The following is a 23,955-nucleotide window of genomic DNA, read 5'->3' on the forward strand; positions in this document are numbered from 1 at the left end:
CCATAATCATACCTCTAAATTTCCTAACCTTCAATGATATTACATGCCTTCATGTAAGTATTTAAATATGTGTGTCATATAGTTTTTAATAACGCCAGCATGTAAAAACGAGTGTAACGTCCCAAGATACGAACATGTAAAATATCAATCTACCTCCTATATTTTTCATTTATTTTTAGTCCCAAACATTTCTTTTTTAGTCCCAAACATTTCATATCCTTCATCAACCCCTTGAACCTTTGAATCCTCACAGGCAAACCCCTACACTTTTAAATCCTTACGTTCAACTTCTTGTCTTTTAAATCCTTATGTTTCTAAATCCTTACAATTAACCCCCTACCTATGCTTTAATGTTTGCAAGAATGACAACCTACCCCTTGGGAATCTTGCCACCAATTACAGTCAAATACATAACCCAAAACACAGTAATCTGGGCCTTGTTAATAATAGGCCAATCCACCACCAAATAATAAAACCCATCAATATAACTAGGCCAAAACAATGATAGGTCAACCCACCAATCAATTTAAACCCAAAAATCCAACCAATGAAATCTAGGCCATATTAATTTTTAGGCCAGCACAATCAAGCCTACCAGTTAATTATAAAACCCAATACTCAAAATATATGACTGGTCCATATTCAGAGTCCAGTTACAATAGGCCCAAAGAGTAAAATAACCTCAATCCTTAATAGCCAACAATTTTAATAAAATCCAAATATCCAACAAGCTAATTGGGCCTCATTTCTCTTCTCACAACCCAAATAAGCTTCAAACCTAAGTCCTATATTCATTCATTCATGCATCCCAAAACCCAACTACACAGATTTCTCGATCGCTTCTTCGTCGCGGCAAAGTTTGCCCCAGAAAACTCCAGCTATTCTAGAACCTTTCTCATGGCATGACTGCGATTTCACCCAAATTTCTGGATTTCTCTCAACCCAACCATTTCAATACTCATCTCCTCGTTCCACAACACTTCCTTTCATCAATTCTACCCTAATACATATGTACATGCATATGATAACTCATTTAAAACAACCAAAACACAATTCCACCAAATAAGATTTCAATAACCCCAACATCAAAACCCCTCTTCAATACTTCTATTTCCCACCTCACAAGTACTCCAACACAATACACAATCAAACCAGCCCTCCCACATTTTTGGTTGGATTTTCAAACAACACACACACCTCACAAATTCTTCTTCTTTTCCTCTTCAACTCAAATTTTTCTTTTCACTTTCTCTCAATTTTTTTTATTTTTTTTATGATTGGTGTGTCCAGGCTAGTTTGCGTGGACCTCAAGTAATCTTCAAACTTAACACCCTACAAGCCCAATATTCAAGCCACAATGTGATAGGTGGTTCCAAGGTGATTTGAACTTAGGAATTCAATGAAGGGAGCAAGCATTCTTGACTGTCAGACCAAACCCTTATGGTTAAAAATGAAAATGGTGAAAGGAAGACAAAGAAAACTCTCCCACTCTTACTCTCGGGTCCATCTCATATCCTTTTTCTCCTTTCACTCTCGACTCCATCTCATATCTTTTTTTTCTCTTTTTCCATATTTTCTTTCCTCTCTTTTGATTTCTTCTTTCTCCTTTTTCTTTCTTTCTTTCTTTTTTCTTTTTCTTTCTCTTCTTCTCTTTTTCTTTTTTTATTTCCCTTTCACCCCACAGACTTCCTCTGTTTTACTCTTCTCCACCACTATTTGAGTGATCATGTTCACCAAAATATCTTGGCAAATTTTCTTTAGTCCCTCTTGTGTTTGGCTTTAACACTTCTCCTCTAAAGTTTCAAATTCTTACATTTTACTCCCCCAAAATCACAAAATAAAATTTAATAAAATCCCAAAAGTACAAGTATTATAGTTACAATTTAATTCAGATTGAAGATTGATTCTTCTTGTTGTTTAAGCCATTAACAACTAATTGAAGAAGAAGAGGAAGAATAAGAAGGAGGAGCTAAGCTGAAGGTTGGCAAAACGATGCAAGAAGTTGTCAACTGAAGAACCTGAGTTTAAAGTTTTAGAAGATGCAAAAGCACTTGAGGTAGAAGCAGAAGTAGGGGTGTGCAAAAAAAAAAATTGATATCTAGTATTCGATTCGATCCAATCCAAAAAAATTGGATATCTAAAAATTTAGATCGGATTCGGATATCAATTTTTGGAAGATTTGGATTTTTGGATCAAATACTAGATTGGCTCTACAAAGAAACCGGATATCCGAATCCGATCTGGTTTTGTCCATAACTCCAAGTTTTAAGAAGTTATTTCAGGGTCCTAGGTGAAAAGTGGTAAGGTATGTGGATTGTTCTAAAATACGTTGACAACTTTGGGGGTCAAAATGTAATGAAATGCTAATGCGGTAGAGGTAAAAGAATTATGAAAACTAGGGGACAAATTGATATTTTCCATATAAATTCCAATCAAAACCGGATATCCAGTTTATCCAACTTGAATATTCTGATTGGATCACAACCAGACCAGACAAAATCGAGATCAGATTCGTATTAGGTTTCATCCTGATCAGAATTTCCAGATCGGATCAGAAAAATACAAAATCGGATCAAATATCTGGTTTTGTACACCCTTAAGTAGAAGAAGTTGAGTTGTTCATTTTGAAATTGTTGTACACAAAAGCAAGAGAAACAAAGAAGAAACATAAACCTTTAGCTATGTTCGATAGGGTCTTTTAGGTGTATTGTTGCAGAGGTCTTGAATTTGAGTTGCTCCTTGGTTGCTAATAGGGGTACTCATTGGAGCTCTTACTTGACCGGTAGTTCTGATGTCCCGGGAGATTAGTTGAGGTGTGCGTAAGTTAGACCGGATACTTTCGATCATTAAAAAAAAAAAAACCTTTGGCTGTAAAGATATTTTGGGTTAATTCATTCGCCCTAGTGATTATTAGAAACTATCAAATGCCTCCCAACTTAAGGGGGTTTTGATATTTGCAGGTTTTAGTTTATATTATTAGGGAGTTTCTAATATTTCTAGGGGTTTACAGTAATTTTAGAGGTATTTTGCAGTTTTTGCAGGTCTTTTTTACTTAAAACTATGAAATACCTCCCTGTTTGAGAGATTTTGATATTTGTAGGGTTTTCTAAGAATATTATAGGGGGATTTTTGATATTTTCTACGGGTTTATAGATTAAGAGTATAATTGATAAGTCATTAGATTTTATAGTTTGATTTATACTTTAAGTAAAACCTACACAATTTGGGAAATTAGGATTATTGAGTTAGTTATATATATCAAAACCTCAATTTAATAGTTTCAAATAATCGCTACCACGTTTTAACTAGAGTATCTTCTAGATATTCCATAGAAATTTAAAATAATTATGTTAATTATAAGAAAAAAAAAATATGACAAATTATAGAAATTTTAGAGACTTAACAAAATTCTTCAAACACTCGTTAATCGATAAGTACCTATGTGTTATTTTCAGATTTTATTGGACCTTATTGTTTAAACTAAATCTTAGAATTTAAATGTTTTGACACATAGATCGTATGGGGAGATCAATTGCACTACTTACTGTCTGTCTAAGGGATCTATGTAATAAAGAGTCTGACTCTTTAGTCTTTATAATAAAGAGTTTGGAGGATATAAAAGTCATTTAAGATGCTCTTACCGCCGGTCCCCCATCTCCACTAATGACAGTTCAAAATCAAATTAATTACAATTAATTCACCATTTAATTCTTTCTTAAACCCTTCCAGTTCCCGATTTCGTTTGCTGGTTCGTGTCGGTTGCGAGGTTCGGTCGATTGTTTGGCAATGGGAGTTCCGGTGTTCTACCGGTGGCTATCGGAGAAGTATCCGTTGGTGGTGGTGGACGTCGTCCAGGAAGAGCCGGTTGTAGTTGACGGCGTTAAGATTCCGGTGGATACGAGAAAACCGAATCCGAATAAAATTGAATTCGATAACTTGTATCTCGACATGAACGGGATTATTCATCCCTGTTTCCATCCTGAAGACAGAGTAACTTTTCATTCAACTTCATTTTTGCTTTGCTTCGAGTTTCTCTCTCTCTCTCTCTCTCTCTCTCTCTCTCTCTCTCATAATAAGACTTCACTCTTGCAGAATGGTCCATCGACGTATGATGAGGTGTTTCGGTGTGTTTTTTATTACATCGACAGGCTTTTTGCGATGGTGCGACCTAGGAAGTTGCTGTATTTGGCGATTGGTGAGTGTTGGAGGGCCATTTGCAAAGAGAAGAAACTTCTCTGAGTACTTTCCAGAGTCTCCATTACTGAGTGTACACACTGTCTAAATTTTGGAAATGAATTTTTTGGTAGTGTAAAAATCTCATATTTAAGATTTTCATGGGGTGTGTACTTAGTAATGGCGTCACCCCGTTGATTATGTATAGACAGTGACGGAATTATTATTATATTTCTTAAAAAAATAATAATAATAAAAAAAAGAATTCTCTAGGCACCCATTTTACTAAGTATACAACTATTAAATTTTAGAAATGATTTTGTCCATAAAAAAATCCAATTTTCAGAATTTTAATTGGGTGTGTACTTAGAAATGGGTGTTGAGACTAGTTTTTAAGGTGTAAACAGTCTCACTCTATTTGTTATGTGTAATATGTTTCTTGTGGAGAGGTAGACATGGATGGAATAATTATTATTTGTATTGTTTGTAATGCGCGGCAAACTATTATGTACCGGGTGTATCACATCATTCATGTGTCAAGCCAATAAAACTTTGTGACTTACATGATTATCTTAAAGACCATCTACCATATGGTATGCGTTAATCGGCATTGGCATAATGCACCTGATGTTTGGTAGTCTTTCCCTTGAAATGCTGATTATCTCAAAACGACAACTTGTAGATGGTGTTGCCCCACGGGCGAAAATGAATCAGCAGCGAACTAGGCGTTTTAGAGCAGCTAAAGATGCTGCAGATGCGGTATGTATGCACTTTTTCAAATTCTAGGGGGCTGTTTAGTGTGTATGCATGCAGAGAGTTTTAAACTAACAAAATCAACATGTTATTTTTATATTGAATTTAGTAGAATTATTAACCAAAAGCAATTTTTCATAGAAAATTTAATTGTTAGTTGTATATTCTTGACGTTTTTATAGAAAAATGGATATATTGACAAGCAGTTATGACTCATACGGAATGTATTTTGTGATATTTAATATTAATGGTGTTTTTATAGATTTGCAAGTTACACATCTTCCTAGCAAAAAATCTTGATGTTAAATGCATTTTAACTTAGATGTGTTGGAGCCTTCCTTGTCCAGTTGTTCCCACTCTTCTTAATGATATCTGCAGATTTTTTAGGTTGTATAAATTACAGTTGCTTCTGTTCCTTCTCCCCAACTTGTAAAGAATAGAAAAATCTTAAAAGCGAGGAATGAGTCATTTCGTAGTGATTGATTCTTCGGTTCTCATTCTGTAGGCAGCTGAAGAAGAACGGTTGCGGCTGGAGTTTGAGAAGGAGGGCAGAAAGCTCCCCCCTAAATTTGATTCTCAAGTTTGTGATTCTAATGTTATCACTCCTGGAACTTCATTTATGGCTGTTTTGTCGATTGCTTTGCAGTACTATATTCACCTTAGATTAAATAATGATCCTGGATGGGAAAATATCAAGGTACCATCCATGTCACGTTTCTGTGTTTTCCTTTGTGTTTTATTTCTTTGCTATTAAGATAATATACTTACCCTTTTGGTCCATTAGAATGATGTTGAAATTGTGTTTTACCTTTTGCTTGCATTCTTGGTTTTGAAGGTTATTCTTTCTGATGCAAATGTCCCTGGTGAAGGGGAGCATAAAATTATGTCGTACATTCGTCTTCAAAGAAATCTTCCTGGTTTTGATCCAAATACACGTCATTGTCTATATGGTTTGGTATATTATTACATCAGACCCTCTTTTCCATTTCTGATAGCAACATTGCCTGTGATTCACTGTTGCCCATATGATAAATGACAGGATGCAGATTTAATTATGTTGGCTTTGGCAACGCATGAAGTTCACTTTTCAATCCTTAGAGAGGTTTGTATATTACTATTCTTATATGCTTGTTTAATTTGTACTTCGGTGGCATGTTTAAGTGAGAGAGAGACCTATTTCATTTCCTGGAATTTTAATCATCTTACCCCACTTGAACATCTCTTTTGAATAGTGTCTCAGTTCAGTAGATGCTCATTCATCAGAATCACTTAGTAGTTGGAGTCCCTTTTTTTCAGAATCTCAAATTGTTAAAGTATGCTTTTTCTTAAATGGTATTCTTCAGATTGTATTCACTCCTGGACAGCAAAACAAATGCTTCCTTTGCGGTCAGATGGGTCATTTAGCAGAATATTGTGTAGGAAAGGCAAAGGGAAAGTCAGGAGAATATGATGAGAAAGGGGATGGGGATTTCGGGGCCAAAAAGCCATACCAGGTAAGTTTTAATTGAAATGTCCTTAAACAGCTGCTGTTGAAAAACTTTTCATAAATGTCATGTGGTTATAATTATAGCTAACCTTTTGCCTTTATTTCCTAATCTGTTCTTTTCTTCTTGGCAGCTTCTTAACCTTTGGACTCTTAGAGAATACCTGGACTATGAGATGAGAATTCCTAACCCTCCATTCGAGATTGATCTTGAATGCATTGTGGATGATTTTATCTTTATGTGTTTCTTTGTTGGCAATGATTTTGTGCCACATATGCCTACATTGGAGATTCGTGAGGTACGTAAATATTCATTAGCTTTTCTAGTAGTTGGCCCACCCTTCTTGCTTGACACATCTAAATTTTTTACTCCAACTTGCTAGCCAACTTTCTATTAGGAATGTTTTAACTCAAAATTGCAGTGAAAATTGTTAATTTAAGTGCATCCTTGTTTTGTTATTTTCATGCATTCTTTTTCAGGGTGCAATCAACTTACTGATGGCTATATACAAAAAAGAGTTTACGGCTTTGGGCGGGTACTTGACTGATGGATGCAAGGTACTAAAATGATTGTTTGTTATACGTTCTAGAAGCTGCTTCAAGCGGTTTAAGTTTTCCAACTGCATTTGGCTTTATTTTCGGCCTTGGTTAGGAGATTGTTTTGACATTTTGCATAACTTCTTGTTTCCTTTCTCAGCTAAATCTGAGCAGGGTGGAACATTTTATTCAAGCTATTGGATCGTTTGAGGTTAAAATTTTTCAGAAAAGAGCACGGTTGCACCAGGTTTCTTTTTTTTTTTCCCAGATCAACATGGGGTTCTTTCATCATGAAATATGTACTTAATATACTAGGGCTGTATGAGTTGGGAAGTATTGTGTTATCACGTGTAACTTGCTGAAGATGTACCAAATTTTATGGAGTGCCCAATAAGCTTTGTATGGGCTACAAGTATACTATTCCACAGCATTTCTGTTTTTTTGGGAGCAGTTTAGACTTCAAATTAGGTCCATGAAAATGTTGGCTTTTAGAATGAACTAGATTGCAGGAATGAAGGTTTTCTGAATTAAGATTGTGGCAGCATATGCTGATATAGGTTTTCTTGTGGCAGTATATGCTGACATAGGTTAGGATATCCTAGCTGTTTTCATCGGAAATAAATTGATGTGGGGAAATCCTATAATCCTCAATTCTCTTAAAAGATTTTTTTGAGCAAATTGATAAATAGGAATATAAGTGGTCAATTCTAACACTATTTTTACCCAAAAAGGAAATTGCAGGGTCGATTTATAAAGTTTGATGAGAATGTGCTTTGCTAGGTGTGGTGTTGATATTTGTTAATTGTGAGGGAACAAGGCTTCTAGTTGTTGCATGCTCGTACTTCTTATTCTTGTGGTTGGTAGGTTTAACATATCTTGTGGCATTCATATTCATTTATTCTGGTTTATATTTTACAGAGGCAGGCTGAACGAATCATGCGTGAAATGGCTCAAGCAACAATAGGAGACAATGAAGAGCCTGAAGCCCAACCTGATTCTTTGGTTCCTGTTTCTCAGTTTCTTGGTTCATGTATGGCTTCCAGTCCTTCCCTCTCCATATCGTTTAACGAAATGGGAAATGATAACTCTGGCAAATGTTCTTGGACATCTGCCGGTACAGGAACTTCTGCTCAGCCCTATAAAGTTCCAAATATGTCTTCTGGGGCCACTATTGGTAGAGTCATTTGTGAATCAGAGACTAGTCTAGAAAAAGAAGTATGTTTTCAATTTTAAGTAGAGACACTTTAATGTATCTCTCACTCCTTGGCCATTCTTTAGTACTAACTCTATGGGCTTAACTACCTTTAATTGGCATGAGCCTTGCGGGCAGTGAGTGAAGAGTGCATTTATTTTTCATTTTAGATTATATTTACTTCCCTTGCTGTTATATGTTTGAAAATTTTGTGGGATTATTTTGTGCTATTTTGATTCGTTTTGGCTAATATTTTGCTCCTTGATTTTCAGATGCAAGAAAATCAAGAAGAATTGAAAAGAAAACTTAAGGAGTTTCTTCGTGAGAAGTCTGATGTTTTTAACTCGGAAAATCCACAATTAGATAAGGTATGCAGATTTTGCATTCAGATGAGGCATATAAAGTTGCCAAATGATGCTTCATTTGTTGATTATACATCTAGTTCTCAAATTTTGAGTGGACGAACATCATTTTTCTCTTGAAAACTCTGTTTTAGTTCGCTTATATTTGCATATTTTTATGGTTGTTATAACCCTTGTGTTTTTTTTATCAGGTTAGATTGGGAGAGCCAGGATGGAAAGAAAGGTATTATGAGGAGAAGTTTAATGCAAAAACTCTTGAGGAACGTGAACATGTACGAAAGGATGTTGTAAGTTAGATGAACTTAAGTGCTATTGATGTCGTGTTTTTTGTCTATATCTTTCAATCAATGTTGGCTTGTCCTTTTTTATTGAGTTTTGATTGAGTAGGTTTTGAGGTACATAGAAGGGTTATGTTGGGTTATGCGTTATTACTACGAAGGTGTCTGTTCTTGGCAGTGGTGAGTATTTTTTCTCTTTGAGTTCTTGTTATTTCTTGCAGTTTTTCCTTAGTTTGATGCATATTAAAAGACAGAAGTAAAGATCTTTCAAGGCATTTTTGGTATCAGTTTAGGCTATATTTTGCACTTCTGGTGTTCATTTTTGGTGGCAAGCTTGTTCTTCCTTTGGCGATAGTTTTGTCACTCATTCTTGAATTCGGTTACAAAATGCTTGTCTTTCGAATTTGATCCTAATCCTGTTTGGCGTTCATGGTTTCAGGTTTTATCCTTATCATTATGCACCCTTTGCTTCTGATCTGAAAGGTCTCGGCCGGCTGAAGATAAGCTTTGAACTGGGTCTGCCCTTTAAACCGTTCAATCAACTATTGGGAGTTTTCCCTGCTGCAAGGTGTGGTAGCTACATTTTTATTCTTATTTCTGATAAATTCCCTGATTAGTAAGGTACTTACTGTGACCCATTTTCAGTGCCCATGCACTCCCTGAGCATTACCGAAAATTGATGACTGACCCAAAGTCGCCTATAATTCATTTTTATCCAAATGGTATGTGTCGTTTCTAATTGAAAAGTCCCACTGATTATCTGTTCTTAAAATCATGTTTTCAAGATTTTTCATCTTGATTTTTTGTCCCATTTGTCAGATTTCAAAGTGGACATGAATGGAAAACGGTATGCCTGGCAGGTGAGTCCATCATTTGGTCTAAATAACTTTCTATTTGAGGGGTTTTTCCATTTTATACACATTTCGGCTTGATTTCCTTCTAAGGGTATTGCAAAGCTGCCTTTCATTGATGAAGCTCGCCTTCTTGCTGAGGTCAAGAAAATTGAACCTACTTTAATGGTAATTCTGCTTTTTCTTATCTTCTGTAAGATCATTTCATATTCATCTATCTAATGAATGTGTAATTCTTCTTCAGGCTGAGGAAGTGCAGAGAAACAGTTCGATGTCTGACATGCTTTTTGTGCTACTATCCCATCCTCTCTCGGCAAGCATATTTACACTCAATGAACGTTGTAAACAATTAACAGTCAAAGAGAGAGCTGAAGTGAAAGAAAGTCTCAAACCTGAGCTAAGGTTTGTGTTTGCAATAGTTCAACGTTTTGCATTTACTTCTAGCCCTGAAGGTGGACTGCTTTAGGCTGTATTTTTTACTTATAGGATTCATTTGTCAGTTGTCATTTGTTTTACAAATATGTGAGGTTCATCTATAAGCTGTATTTGGTTCATATAATTAGTTATACAGAACAACATCCCTCCCTTGAATGAAAACCCGAAAACACAATAAAATCGACCTATAAGCTCTTCCCAATTGACATGAATAAAGAAAAAAGAAAGTTTTTGAAATTCCTTAGCAATTGAATCCTAGAGGGAAGTGAATCCTACAACTCGCTATTGCTTTCTTCTCTAATCTTACCAAAAATTTGATTATTTCTTACTAGCCAAATCACCCAAAGAATAGCTGAAACAATGCATCTCCAATGTATTTTAGCTTCCATTCCTTTCCTAAAGGTGAAACAACATTCACCATAACAATTGCTTCACTAGAACCTGGAATAGCCGAGACATTTAGATGTTCAACAAGCTCTAACATGTAAACTTGAGGCCACAACACAGCAAAAGAAAAGATGATTACAAGACTCTTCACTTCTTTTACACATTACACATGAACGATGGTAGTAATCATGAAATAGTTCTATTATCACTGTGGCCAAAACCAGTTAGCTATCACCAAAATCTCACATACATATGTAGTACAGTGTTCTGTTCTAGTTTCGAGTGTTTAGAGGTTTAAGTGTTGTTTTGCATCGTGGCTGTGTTGTATTGTTACTAATTATGTTTAGCACAGCTCATTTAGTGTACGTTTGGACTATCTTATGATTGTATTTAGGGGTATTGCAGTGATGGGATGAACGGTTATATATCCCCTGCTGCTGGTGATTCTCATGCTTCCGTATTCAAGTCCCCAGTTGATGGGATGGAAGATATTAAGAGCAATCAAGTCATGTAAGCTTTAATTGTCTGTCAAGTTATTGAAGTGATCATGTTATATGATTTGCTATTTAATTCTCTTTTTCTTTCTGTGCCTTGGCATTTAGACGTGCTTCCTACCAACTCCCTGATGCACATAAACACATCCCTCGACCTCCTGTCGAGGTCATGTTTCCTGAAAAGGTAGGCAATCAGTGAGGCCTATCTGTTGTTTTATGTATCATATCTGCTTAGAAGAATAATTATTTCAAAATTTCCATTTGTAGACGGTGGAAGAGGGGGATCTCAAACCTGAACCTATATTGTGGCATGAGGATACTGGGAAGAGACCTTATAAAAGTAGAAGGTGTGCATGATCTTCAATTCATTGAGAGGCCAATGTGACTGGAAGCTCAACATTTTTTCTTCCTTTCCGTGTGGATTGGTGCTAAACTTTGAATTTTTTTAATACATATTTCAAGAGTTGTGAATTTTGCTTTTGCTTTCAGGCAAAATCCCCATGGTTCCGATTCTGGCAATGAGCTCGGAGAGGCATTCCAATGGCTTGGTGTTAATAGTGTACAGTTGAAGAGGGGTAACAATGGGTATGGCAATCATGTGCCTGGTCCACGGCAACCTTACTATTATGCTGCAACCAATGTTCTTCCAGTTCCTTCCTATCAAAATCACAGGGCTCATGATCATTCTCCTGCAGCACGTTCTCGATCATCAGTGCCTGCCACGTCCTATGACAGTGGGTATCAATACTATTCTTCATCAACTTCTCACCCTCCTTACATAAGGTCTCACCCGCAATACGAAAGAAATAATCAGTCAGGTACCAGTAGAGAGCAGCCAACCGATTCACTCAATGCTATGTACCCACCAGCACTCATAGCCGAAACACCAACTGGGGCTACTCTGTATTCTGTTCAAGGTGGTTACTATGGCTTTCAAAGCCACCAGCCACCTGTTGTTTGTGGTTTACATCAATGGGGTTGGTCACAGGCTAACCAGAGCGTTCCTAGAGGGTATGCCCACCATCAACAAAGAGGAAACTACCGACTGGCACTCATAGCCGAAACACCAACTGGGGCTACTCCGTATTCTGTTCAAGGTGGTTACAATGGCTTTCAGAGCCACCAACCACCCGGTGCTGGTGATTTACATCAATGGGGTTGGTCACAGGCTAACCAGAGCATTCCCAGAGGGTATGCCCACCATCAGCAAAGAGGAAACCAGTTTCATTATCAACACCATGGAAACCAGGGCCAGTATCAAAACAGAGGAAATCAGGGCCAGTATCAAAACAGAGGAAGCCAGGGTGGCTACCATTATAACAATCAACAGAGGGTAAACTACAATCACCATCAACAAGGAGGGAATCAATATTCAGCTTTCGACAGAAGACCAAATAATATTCCCCCACCACCCAGGAACAGCTACCAATAATAGTTTCCTGCTTNGTCGGTCACAGGCTAACCAGAGCATTCCCAGAGGGTATGCCCACCATCAGCAAAGAGGAAACCAGTTTCATTATCAACACCATGGAAACCAGGGCCAGTATCAAAACAGAGGAAATCAGGGCCAGTATCAATATAGAGGAATCCAGGGTGGCTACCATTATAACAATCAACAGAGGGTAAACTACAATCACCATCAACAAGGAGGGAATCAATATTCAGCTTTCGACAGAAGACCAAATAATATTCCCCCACCACCCAGGAACAGCTACCAATAATAGTTTCCTGCTTGTGGGTGTGCATGATCTCGTGAAGGAGATTTTGCAGAGAAGCGTCCCAATGAATTTCTTCAAAGGTGCTTGATCATTCAAACTTTCTGCAAGTGTTTTTGTTTTTGCAGTAGGAAACATATTTATGTGCATCATGATGCTATAAACTTATAATATAACTAGTCACGGGTGCTCTTTTGGGCGTCTGTGCCTTTTCCTGTTCTGATTTTGAGTCTGCGTGCTCTGTTTGAGCGTCTATGCCTTCTTTGGGCCTGCGTGCTCGTGTTGGGGCTTTGTGCCCTTTTTGGGCGTCTGTGCCTTGTTTGGGTCTGTGTACTCCAGGGCGGACCTAGTCCTTAGAGGGTAGGCCTTCACATTTTAAAAAAAAAAAAAAAAATTGTTTATATAGGATAAATTTTTTTATTAATATATATATTCAGACTTACCTTCAAATTTAAAAAAAAAAAAAAAAAAAAAAATTATACATATATCTAGATTCATAAAAAACTTGCTATTAATATATATATTCTACGTCTACATCATATTAAAAGTTTAAAACTTTCTCCACTCTTTTATACGTCCACTTGTTTTTTATGATTTTATTCTTAAAATTCTTTACTTTCTCATTCTCTCTTTCACTTTTTCTATGCTATTCGTTCTTAAAATTTTTGAAGGCTGAAATTATTGAAGTTTTCATTAATCAAGTGTCACAATTAGATTCGTTTTTTGTTTTATCAATTTTAGGTATAAGTATTGTTTATTTCATTTTAGTTTATTTTAGGGTTGAATCATGCTTATTTTTTGGAGGTTTTTTTTATTCTAATTAGATCGAAAAAGGCATGGATCTTGTGAATTTGTTTTATGTTTTGTGTTTTAGAATGTTCTTGTTTTCCTAAATTAAACTTTAACTATATTTTACTAAACATTATTCTTCACTCTTCACCCACCACTTTCTTACATTTTAAACGTTACCGTTTAGCTACTCAAAATTATTAAAGAAGTTTGAGTTATTATCTATGTTTATATTAGGAAAATTTCCCTTTTTTTTATTAATTCATATTAAAAGTCAAGACAACGTTGACTTAATTTGAGTTTTGGTTGACTTTAGCTTAAGCTAGGTCTTATCAAAGTTATGAAAATTTATATTATAATCTTTGAAAGCCAAAATAATAATAATAATAATAATAATAATAATAATAAAAGAGGAGAAATAAGAAATTTGTGTAGAACATTTTTGGTGGATTGTGATTGTTGTAAATTCTTTTAATTATATTGGATTTAAGTGGATCGTTAGATTCTCGTAGTCTTTTGCTCTCTTTAATTGAAGATGTTTTTCCACGTAAAAATTTTCTTGTGTTTCCTTGTGAATTGGATGTTATTTTCAACATCATTTGTTCAAGGTTTTGCTTCTCATAGTTTATTCAAGTGATAAAGTATTATGTTATTGCATTATTTTTTTTCAAATTATTGATATTGTATTATTTTATTTCTCAAGGTTTGGTAATTTTTTTTAAGTTTTCATTAGTTTGACAAATAATGGCTGAGCCACAGAAACCTCCCGGACAAAAATTATGGATCCGCCATTGGCGTACTCTTATGTTGAGGCCTTTGTGCCTTCGTAGTCTCTTTAGAGTTTGGCTTATGACCGTTTGTGTTACTTTATATTATTATAACTTTTTCAAAATAATAATAATAATTAAAAATAATGTAACCAATCACTGAGAGAAAACACGTTATAGTCTGAGTTGATGCCCTCGATGACTGATTGTATTACATGAATGTATAAAACTTTCTCTTGTACTATTGTTGTTATCTTGGTAAAGAAGATAACCATTTATAAAACAGTTTTCGAAAACTAAAAGGTGGTGGTTTTATGAGTAGTAATGTTATACTCAACTTTTTCTCACAAATTTTTTTTCACAACCTTACGTCATCGATTAACTCATAAAATGAATTTCATCTACTTGTATAGATCCCACCTGCTCATTTGCGAGTCATCAATCAACCAATGATAAACTGTTACATCGAAATTATGAGAAAAAATTTGTGAAAAAAAATTATGGATGTAACATTTTCCTTTTATGAATACTATCAAACTTAATATTCCACTATGTTTTTGGAAACTATAATAGTAGCAAGTGAAATTTAGCTCTATTTCGGTTTGATGATTATCTCTTTTGGTTAAATGGCTATGATTTTATTCATTCTGAAAATTGCAAACACATACATAACAGGATTTCAGTTACAGGATTTTTCCTTATTAGACAAGAAAAAGCCAGTCATGAATGGAGTTTCTGAATCAAAGATTCTTATAAAGATATACACAAGAATAGTACCAAAATGCATATATAAAACGTATGCAAAAAACAAATAAAGTACTTTTTAAATCGACTCAAGTAGGGAAATTTCATGCTTCAGGCTGCATTTTCTCACATTCTTCTCGGATTGACTGGAAAAGAACAGTTGATAGATATCGTTCTCCGAAGCTCGGAAACACAACCTGAAATCATGCAACTTATTCAGTTTAAAGATTTGATCACTTCAAAAAGAAATCGATTGTAATTTCATACTTTGTTTAAATCTTGGCTGCAATATAAAGTATTTTTTCTCGGTATTTTTGGATAATGAATTATGATTTTGTCCCTCAAATTACCTGTTTCTTAATTACTCTTCTAATCCTTCTAATTTATGTCCCTTTTTCTTTCTTCCTAGTTCTTTTGTTTCTTATCTCTCTTATTTCCTGCATCAGTTTGATATCAGAGCCCCAACTCCATTTTCGATTATGCAAGCAATTTTAGTATTTCAGAAATATAAAAACACAGGAATAAAGTTAGATTCTGATAACATAACGATGAACAGGGAAATCAACTTCCCTCCTGGAAATGGAAATTAAACAATTGAATCAAGTATGATCTCCATAGCCTCTCAATCTACCAAATTAATCTTTAATATCAGATGACGCTCCACACTTATCTTCATTATATTTATCAAATCTCATACGAGTTAATTTCACCTAAGTGTTGTAACTTGTTTTAGTCTTGTTATCGTCAATTCGATGTTTGTACTTCAGTTTGTAACCTTACTCCATAAAACACTGCCACTCAGTTCTATATAGGCTTAACATTATAATTTATGTTACGAAAATGACTTACTGCAACGAGCTTCCCAGCATTTTCAGGCCTCTTTCCAACCTTCATTGCAGCGGCGGCGGCCGCACCAGAAGATATGCCAACCTGATGTTTGATCATGCAGTGAAACATTAAAGATGATTCATACTAAAAGGATGAACATGACAAAATTAATACTAAAAAAGCAAGAAAATTTAAGGACAAGCCTCATACAAAGTTTGTTGTTCAATTGACTAAAAACACATCATTATTATTGTAATTTTCTGTTGAAGCAGATGTGGCAAGCAGTTCATAGTATGTTTACAATTAAAGCCTGGCTAAAATCGTACCACCCGCCAAATTGGACAAAACTGAAGGAAACAAACAATAGTATAATTCTTTTCTAATAGATTTAAAGTTGTTAATTTGATTATCCTTCTAGGTTTTGATTTGAATACAGATTCATCTTTATTGCCCTTCGAAAGCCTAATTGCTGTATTGTCAACACAAACTTCTGACATCTTTACTATTTTTGATGCTCTTCACGAATGGAATTCACATAAACAGGATGTTTCTATAATCTAGTGAGACCTAAATTGTAGTCAGGTTGCGAAGCCGAGTTCGAAACTGGAAAACCCCGCGAACCCTACAGTCTTTGGGAAGCGAGAAACAATAGTCTTTAATCATGTAATTGCCCATGAGGGACTCAAACCACAAGCCTAATCACTCTGCTAATCCGTCACGGGAGTATAAGAGTATCATTTGACAAACCCATAATTTAAGAAACAAAAAACGTAGTGCTTTATCATGTCCAATTTGGAATGACTCCTGGATTGAGATTCAGTTTTTCTTTAATTTCAAAACACACAACAGTTTGAAAGAAATGAAAAGTACTAACCAACAAGCCTTCCTGGAGAGCTACTTGCTTTGCAGTTTCAACAGCTTCATCACTGGATATCTGCAAATTCACAATGAATGAACAGTAAAATATCATAAACTTTACAAGTAGCAGCTGCATATGGAGCTTAAGCATACAATTAAAAACGCCGAGGACAGTACAAGGAGAAATTAGAATGAGCATAAACTAATTATGGCCATCATGTAAATTTATTAAGGAATATTAAGTAATTTTAATAATAGATCCGGAAAGCAACAAGACAATACGTAAGACTATTAGCATGTAGAAATGTAAGCTAAATAATATACATTCATATATAATGGCAGTGTTCCCAATTCATTGAGCAATTAGAAATACATGCACATATTTAGGTCATGCGAAGTAGTAGAAAGAGGTCTTCTCATAGTATTCAATGCACAAACAATCAAGCACATGGGAATCACTTATGTTGATCACAGGTCCAATATGTTAATCAATTTTCAAGTCATACACGGCTAGAGGGAAGTCCAACCTATTTTGAAAGTAAAGTGTAAATAGATCTAAAACACACGTAATTAAATTGTTAATCTTTATGTAAAAGAATTACAGGTAATATTGTTTAACACAATTATACCCGAGGGGTGGGTCAGATGGTATGAACCAGGGTTTTCATGCATTCCAAACTACTTAAGATTGTAGATCTGACAGTAGTTTCCAGTGTCAACATGATTAAGAAACAGGTAAAGCCAGGGTATTTCTAGGATAGAAAGGAAACAGCATTTGCCTAAGATTCTGCTACTATGTGTATACCGACCACACCCCTCACCGCATCCAGTTTTTGACCAACAAAGAATACAACGCCCATATTCAAAATCTGAACTTAATAAANTTCGATGTTTGTACTTCAGTTTGTAACCTTACTCCATAAAACACTGCCACTCAGTTCTATATAGGCTTAACATTATAATTTATGTTACGAAAATGACTTACTGCAACGAGCTTCCCAGCATTTTCAGGCCTCTTTCCAACCTTCATTGCAGCTGCGGCGGCCGCACCAGAAGATATGCCAACCTGATGTTTGATCATGCAGTGAAACATTAAAGATGATTCATACTAAAAGGATGAACATGACAAAATTAATACTAAAAAAGCAAGAAAATTTAAGGACAAGCCTCATACAAAGTTTGTTGTTCAATTGACTAAAAACACATCATTATTATTGTAATTTTCTGTTGAAGCAGATGTGGCAAGCAGTTCATAGTATGTTTACAATTAAAGCCTGGCTAAAATCGTACCACCCGCCAAATTGGACAAAACTGAAGGAAACAAACAATAGTATAATTCTTTTCTAATAGATTTAAAGTTGTTAATTTGATTATCCTTCTAGGTTTTGATTTGAATACAGATTCATGTTTTTTGCCCTTCAAAAGCCTAATTGCTGTATTGTCAACACAAACTTCTGACATCTTTACTGTTTTTGATGCTCTTCACGAATGGAATTCATATAAACAGGATGTTTCTATAATCTAGTGAGACCTAAATTGTAGTCAGGTTGCGAAGCCGAGTTCGAAACTGGAAAACCCCGCGAACCCTACAATCTTTGGGAAGCGAGAAACAATAGTCTTTAGCCATGTAATTGCCCATGAGGGACTCAAACCACCACAAGCCTAATCACTTGGCTAATCCGTCACGGGTGCATAAGAGTATCATTTGACAAACCCATAATTTAAGAAACAAAAAACGTAGTGCTTTATCATGTCCAATTTGGAATGACTCCTGGATTGAGATTCAGTTTTTCTTTAATTTCAAAACACACAACAGTTTGAAAGAAATGAAAAGTACTAACCAACAAGCCTTCCTGGAGAGCTACTTGCTTTGCAGTTTCAACAGCTTCATCACTGGATATCTGCAAATTCACAATGAATGAACAGTAAGATATCATGAACTTTACAAGTAGCAGCTGCATATGGAGCTTAAGCATACAATTACAAACGCCGAGGACAGTACAAGGAGAAATTAGAATGAGCATAAACTAATTATGGCCATCATGTAAATTTATTAAGGAATATTAAGTAATTTTAATAATAGATCCGGAAAGCAACAAGACAATACATAAGACTATTAGCATGTAGAAATGTAAGCTAAATAATATACATTCATATATAATGGCAGTGTTCCCAATTCATGGAGCAATTAGAAATACATGCACATATGTAGGTCATGCGAAGTAGTAGAAAGAGGTCTTCTCATAGTATTCAATGCACAAACAATCAAGCACATGGGAATCACTTATGTTGATCACAGGTCCAATATGTTAATCAATTTTCAAGTCATACACGGCTAGAGGGAAGTCCAACCTATTTTGAAAGTAAAGTGTAAATAGATCTAAAACACACGTAATTAAATTGTTAATCTTTATATAAAAGAATTACAGGTAATATTGTTTAACACAATTATACCCGAGGGGTGGGTCAGATGGTATGAACCAGGGTTTTCATGCATTCCAGACTACTTAAGATTGTAGATCTGACGATAGTTTCCAGTGTCAACATGATTCAGAAACAGGTAAAGCCAGGGTATTTCTAGGATAGAAAGGAAACAGCATTTGCCTAAGATTCTGCTACTATGTGTATCCCGACCACACCCCTCACCGCATCCAGTTTTTGACCAACAATGAATACAACGCCCATATTCAAAATCTGAACTTAATAAAACTACTTTTACTAACACAAGTTCTCAAGGATTCATTGCAATAATTGTACATAGATGCTCTAAAAAATTCTGAACAAGCCACATGAAACTGTCAAAGAGGAAAGGAAGGGTTCGAGTAGAGTTTCTCAGACCAGAAAGGTCAGTGATATAAGAATATTCCAAATATCTGGTCAAAGAATAAAATTAACACAGAAATAGAAAAAGTAAAATTAGATTTGAACCTCTATGATTTCATCAATCACACCCTCATCCAAATTCCCAGGTACAAAACCTGCTCCAATCCCTTGAATCTTGTGAGGACCTGCATTTTTATTGGCAGATGCAATATGCAACACAAATTATTACGTATTATAAGAGATTTAAACAAAAAGTTAAACTAGAATGAGTCAGAAAATTACTTTCTTGTCTTACCAGGCTTTCCGCCTGAAAGTATGTTGCTTTCTACAGGCTCTATACCAATAACCTGATATATATCAAAGTCAATTAGAGTCCTGACACAATAAACGGTAACAAACATATTGCTTGTTTACTGAAAACATATTTGGTGTCAGCCAAGACAGTCAAAATGTTAGCATACACCAAGCTACCAATACTAAAAGACCTCTTTCAGATTGGCAGATCAAAAAAATGACTTGTGCATTGGGGGATAAATATCACACATGACGAGAATTGCTAGCAATAAACTGTTAATTCACTCTTTTCAACACTTATTAAGTATTGTGGAGAATGAATTAGCAACTGTTGTTAGCATATCCCCATACATGATCCAGAAACAGTTAATGCAAAAAGATTACCTTTATCTTAGGATTTTTCTCTTTAAGATATCGACCAACACCAGTTATAGTTCCGCCAGTTCCGATCCCTGCAACTAATATATCCACCTTGCCTCTAGTATCCTCCCAGATTTCTGGACCAGTTGTCTCATAGTGTATCTACATATAGAAATACAAGTTCAAATCCAGAACTCATAAATTTCAGTACATCTGACACCATAGTTTTATAACCTAACAGAAGATCTTTTTGAATAAAAAAAATTATTTTGAACATCTGAAAAAGAAATAGTGAGCTTCAGCTTGAACATTTTATTCTCTAAACAAACAGTCCAAGAAAATCATACTACAAAAAATTTCAGTTACTATGTTTTTTAATTGTAAACCATTTAAGTGATCCTGACCCACCGCAACAACATTGTGTAGAATTTTCTTAGCTGGTGACACATCCAGTGTGTATGTCAAATCAAGTATTCTATTGCTCTGGAATAATATCATATGATCCAATGATAAAGTGCAGGAATCATTACTCATTAAAAAAATACCTATGCCCCATTTCCACCAACATTGAGAGGGAATGTCAAATTCAGCCCTACAGCTGATCCTCCAATATTCAGATACAAAAGAGAATTCTATCACATAAGATACAGTCACAAAATGCAGCACCTGCTAGACTGCTGCATGTTACCATAGAAGAATATATGAGCTACAACCCAACTCTCAGCGTGAGCAACATGGATTATCTCTGCTGATGCCTGTTTTACTGTCCTATTGGCCAGACATACACCAATTGAACCCATTTTATACCCTTACAGACAAAATTTGCATACATAGAACTATCTCCTAAGGTAAATATATATAGGCCAACAAGGTACAGTAGGGAACCATGAACACAAACCTTAGGATTTGCGGGATTGTCAAATTGTTGAAGCATGTAAGCATTGGGTGTGCTGTTCAAAATCTCTTCAGCTTTCTGAACTGCCCCCTTCATGCCCTTTGCCGAATCAGTTAATACAAGCTCAGCTCCAAATGCTTTTAGAAGAACCCTTCTTTCCAAGCTCATTGAAGCTGGCATAGTCAGGATGAGCCTATATCCTCTTGAAGCAGCTATGAAAGCAAGGCCAATGCCAGTGTTTCCACTGGTGGGTTCAACAAGAATGCTCTAGACAAAAATAAATAAATAAAAAGAATAAGAATGAAAGAAGACATCCTCTGTTGAAATGATCAAAAGTAATGCAAGAACTAAACACATGTGCTTTTGGCATCTCGTCTCAAGCTCTCCCTAAAGGGCCCTTATTTTAGCCAAATGCCCAGAGACAGAAGGCACAGACGCCTAAATTCAGTTCTTATAACATTTTCATGCAGCTGGAAGAGTTGTAGATACAATCCCATACCTTTCCTGGCGTTATAAGTCCTTTTTGCTCAGCATCAATTATCATACTGTAACCTATCCTGAATTCAAACATACAAGACATTTAGAGGATACAAATTGTAATTGTTTAGTCTAAATGCAAGGGATTTGAACTGCTCACTTGGAATGGCTTTTGCAGTGGCCAGAAGAGCTTTTTAATGCTAAATGCTTATTTTAAATGTATTTTAGCTGTTTAGTTTCAATTATGAGGAGATTTTCACAATTTAGGAAAACTCTTTTCAATATACTGAGATAAACTGAAATTTTTGGGTTTTTAAAGCACTCAATTATCCCTAATAGCCTTATATGTATTAAGTATACACATTCCACAAAACATTTCTTATAGCATAACCTATTTTACTTGAAAAAACTTCTGTGTACGTAGTTCTAGAGTTCTTAATTAAAATTTGTGATGGCAGCCAAACAAAAACGTAAAAGCTTTTACTAGAAAAAAAATCTACATAAAAAAGTTTGCCCAAAGGAATTGGTTATGAACACTGTTTTTAGGATTCACAGTTAGACTCAGCCCACCAAAGGCATGATTTTTTTTTGGCTAAAACCCATTTTGGGATATGCATGACAATAATCTGAAGATTCAATGTCATCCACAAGCCATTTTTTCCCATTAATTTATATTTGTGAAACATTAAATTATTAGTCCAATCACTAAACTAGCGAACCAATGTGTAAAAGCTTCAAGATGATCATGAAAGTTTTAACTACCCACAGCAATTTTATCTTCCTCACCTGTCCTTGACACTACAACATGGTTCCATGATTTCAAGCTTGGCTGCAATGTTTGCAACACACCCCTTTACAATATTATTAAGGTACACCATTGGTGTCTTCCCAATAAGCTGTGACACAAAACAACCAATACAACAGATCAGCAATCAAAGGCAGTCTATATCAGAAACTCATTGATCCATAGTGGAAATGCAAAAAGTAAATAAATGACTTTGAATGTTATGTAAGCCGAAGTATCAGTATAGTGGATCAAAACTTACAATAACATGGCAAAAAATTATGAGAATTCCCCAAGTTATTGAAAAATTAACCCAATTTCCTCACCAAAACCACATTCTCATACATACAAACAACCCATCAATAGCAAAAAAGTCTATAATTATTTATGCTTAAACTGAACAACTTCAATTCCGGTGAGCCAAGCCAAACTACATTCAACTTTCTCAAAAAATTAGCATCCTCAAAGATCTCTACCAAGAAACACTATCCTCATCTAAATCAATTTTTTATAATACAAAACAGTCCAATTCATAATTTTGTCAATAACTCTAAAAATCAAATTCAAATTCCCACCTTGAAACATGTAACCAAACATTCTCATCAACATTAAAAAACACCCACCAATCACCAAAACTCCAAACTTTTCAAAAAATAACAGAACACCCCCAATTCACAATTTTCCTAATAACTCTGAAATTCATAATAAAGTCTCTCTAACTCTAACAATCATATTAAAAATACTGGAAACTTTTAAAAAATAACAAAACAGACCCACTTCCCCAATTCCCACGAAATCAAAACATGACTGACCTGAGTAAGATTCTCATCAACATTAAAACACCCACCAGTCACCAAATCTCCAAAAATTTCAAAAAATAACGAAACACCCCCAGTTGACAATTTTTCTAATAACTCTGAAATTCATAATCAAGTCTCTCTAACTCCAACAACCATATTAAAAAAAAAAAATAGTAAACTTGACTCACTTGAGTGACATCCTCAGCAATGTTAAGCCCTTCAATCTCCGTCTGCGGCTGCACAGATACCGCCTTGCACACAACAGAACCAGAACTTCCACTTCCACAACTTCCGGTAACCCACTCTCCCTAATTCTCCTTCTTCTTCAAACCAAAGCTCCTCCGGTGGGGACCAAATGCCCCAATTTCAGAGCCTCTGATGAGGAAGATGTGATGAATCTTGTTGGTCCAAAGGGGATTGAAGAGCGAGATGATGAAGCCGCCATTTGTGACTTTGCGGATTGTGTAAAGGTCAGCCGAAGTGAGCGTACCCTGTTATGCGTTACAACACCGTAATATCATCGTACAAATTCTAAGTGTTTCTACCCTATTTTTTTTTTTCAAATTTTTTTTAATTAATTAAGATAAACCTCTTAATCTTTCTTTCACAAGTAATGTTACAAATACAAATATTTATATGAGCTATTTTTTATAAAATATTTATACGAACTATTTTTATAAAACTGATGTGACAATCTTACATATTTCTTATGTAATTTATTTGATTAATTAATTTATTTTTAATTTAAAGTAACTTAATCATCTTAAAATATGTCAATTATATGAAAAAATTTGTATAAAAAATTTATACACGAAATTTTATCATTGTTTACATGGTAAGACTGTTATCAGTTTAAAAGAATATGGTTAGTTGTAT

At 35.2% G+C, this 23,955-nt stretch overlaps 2 protein-coding genes across 2 annotated transcripts; one reads left to right on the forward strand and one right to left on the reverse strand.

Moving 5' to 3' along the window:
* Positions 1-3,607: 3,607 nt before the first annotated feature.
* Positions 3,608-12,880, forward strand: LOC116141024 (5'-3' exoribonuclease 3-like). Its single transcript, XM_031426585.1, has 24 exons — positions 3,608-3,990; positions 4,093-4,195; positions 4,856-4,932; positions 5,432-5,623; positions 5,762-5,881; positions 5,966-6,028; positions 6,270-6,419; positions 6,544-6,708; positions 6,890-6,967; positions 7,107-7,193; positions 7,865-8,161; positions 8,411-8,506; positions 8,692-8,787; positions 8,888-8,958; positions 9,218-9,346; positions 9,424-9,500; positions 9,598-9,638; positions 9,723-9,797; positions 9,874-10,031; positions 10,857-10,961; positions 11,054-11,129; positions 11,213-11,292; positions 11,435-12,113; positions 12,403-12,880. The coding sequence occupies exons 1-24, from the start codon at positions 3,787-3,789 to the stop codon at positions 12,664-12,666; spliced, it is 3,483 nt and encodes a 1,160-aa protein (XP_031282445.1). The 5' UTR covers positions 3,608-3,786; the 3' UTR covers positions 12,667-12,880.
* Positions 12,881-14,857: 1,977 nt separating this feature from the next.
* LOC116141022 (cysteine synthase, chloroplastic/chromoplastic) lies at positions 14,858-23,608 on the reverse strand. Its single transcript, XM_031426584.1, has 10 exons — positions 23,268-23,608; positions 22,282-22,391; positions 21,518-21,575; positions 21,022-21,285; positions 20,148-20,285; positions 19,765-19,816; positions 19,575-19,654; positions 18,488-18,547; positions 17,632-17,712; positions 14,858-15,157 (listed from the first exon to the last, which is right to left on the reverse strand). The coding sequence occupies exons 2-10, from the start codon at positions 22,371-22,373 to the stop codon at positions 15,065-15,067; spliced, it is 918 nt and encodes a 305-aa protein (XP_031282444.1). The 5' UTR covers positions 22,374-22,391; positions 23,268-23,608; the 3' UTR covers positions 14,858-15,064.
* Positions 23,609-23,955: the final 347 nt, after the last annotated feature.

The sequence above is a fragment of the Pistacia vera genome, unplaced genomic scaffold (genome assembly GCF_008641045.1).
Source record: "Pistacia vera cultivar Batoury unplaced genomic scaffold, PisVer_v2 Contig39, whole genome shotgun sequence".
NCBI classification, from domain to species: Eukaryota; Viridiplantae; Streptophyta; class Magnoliopsida; order Sapindales; family Anacardiaceae; genus Pistacia; species Pistacia vera.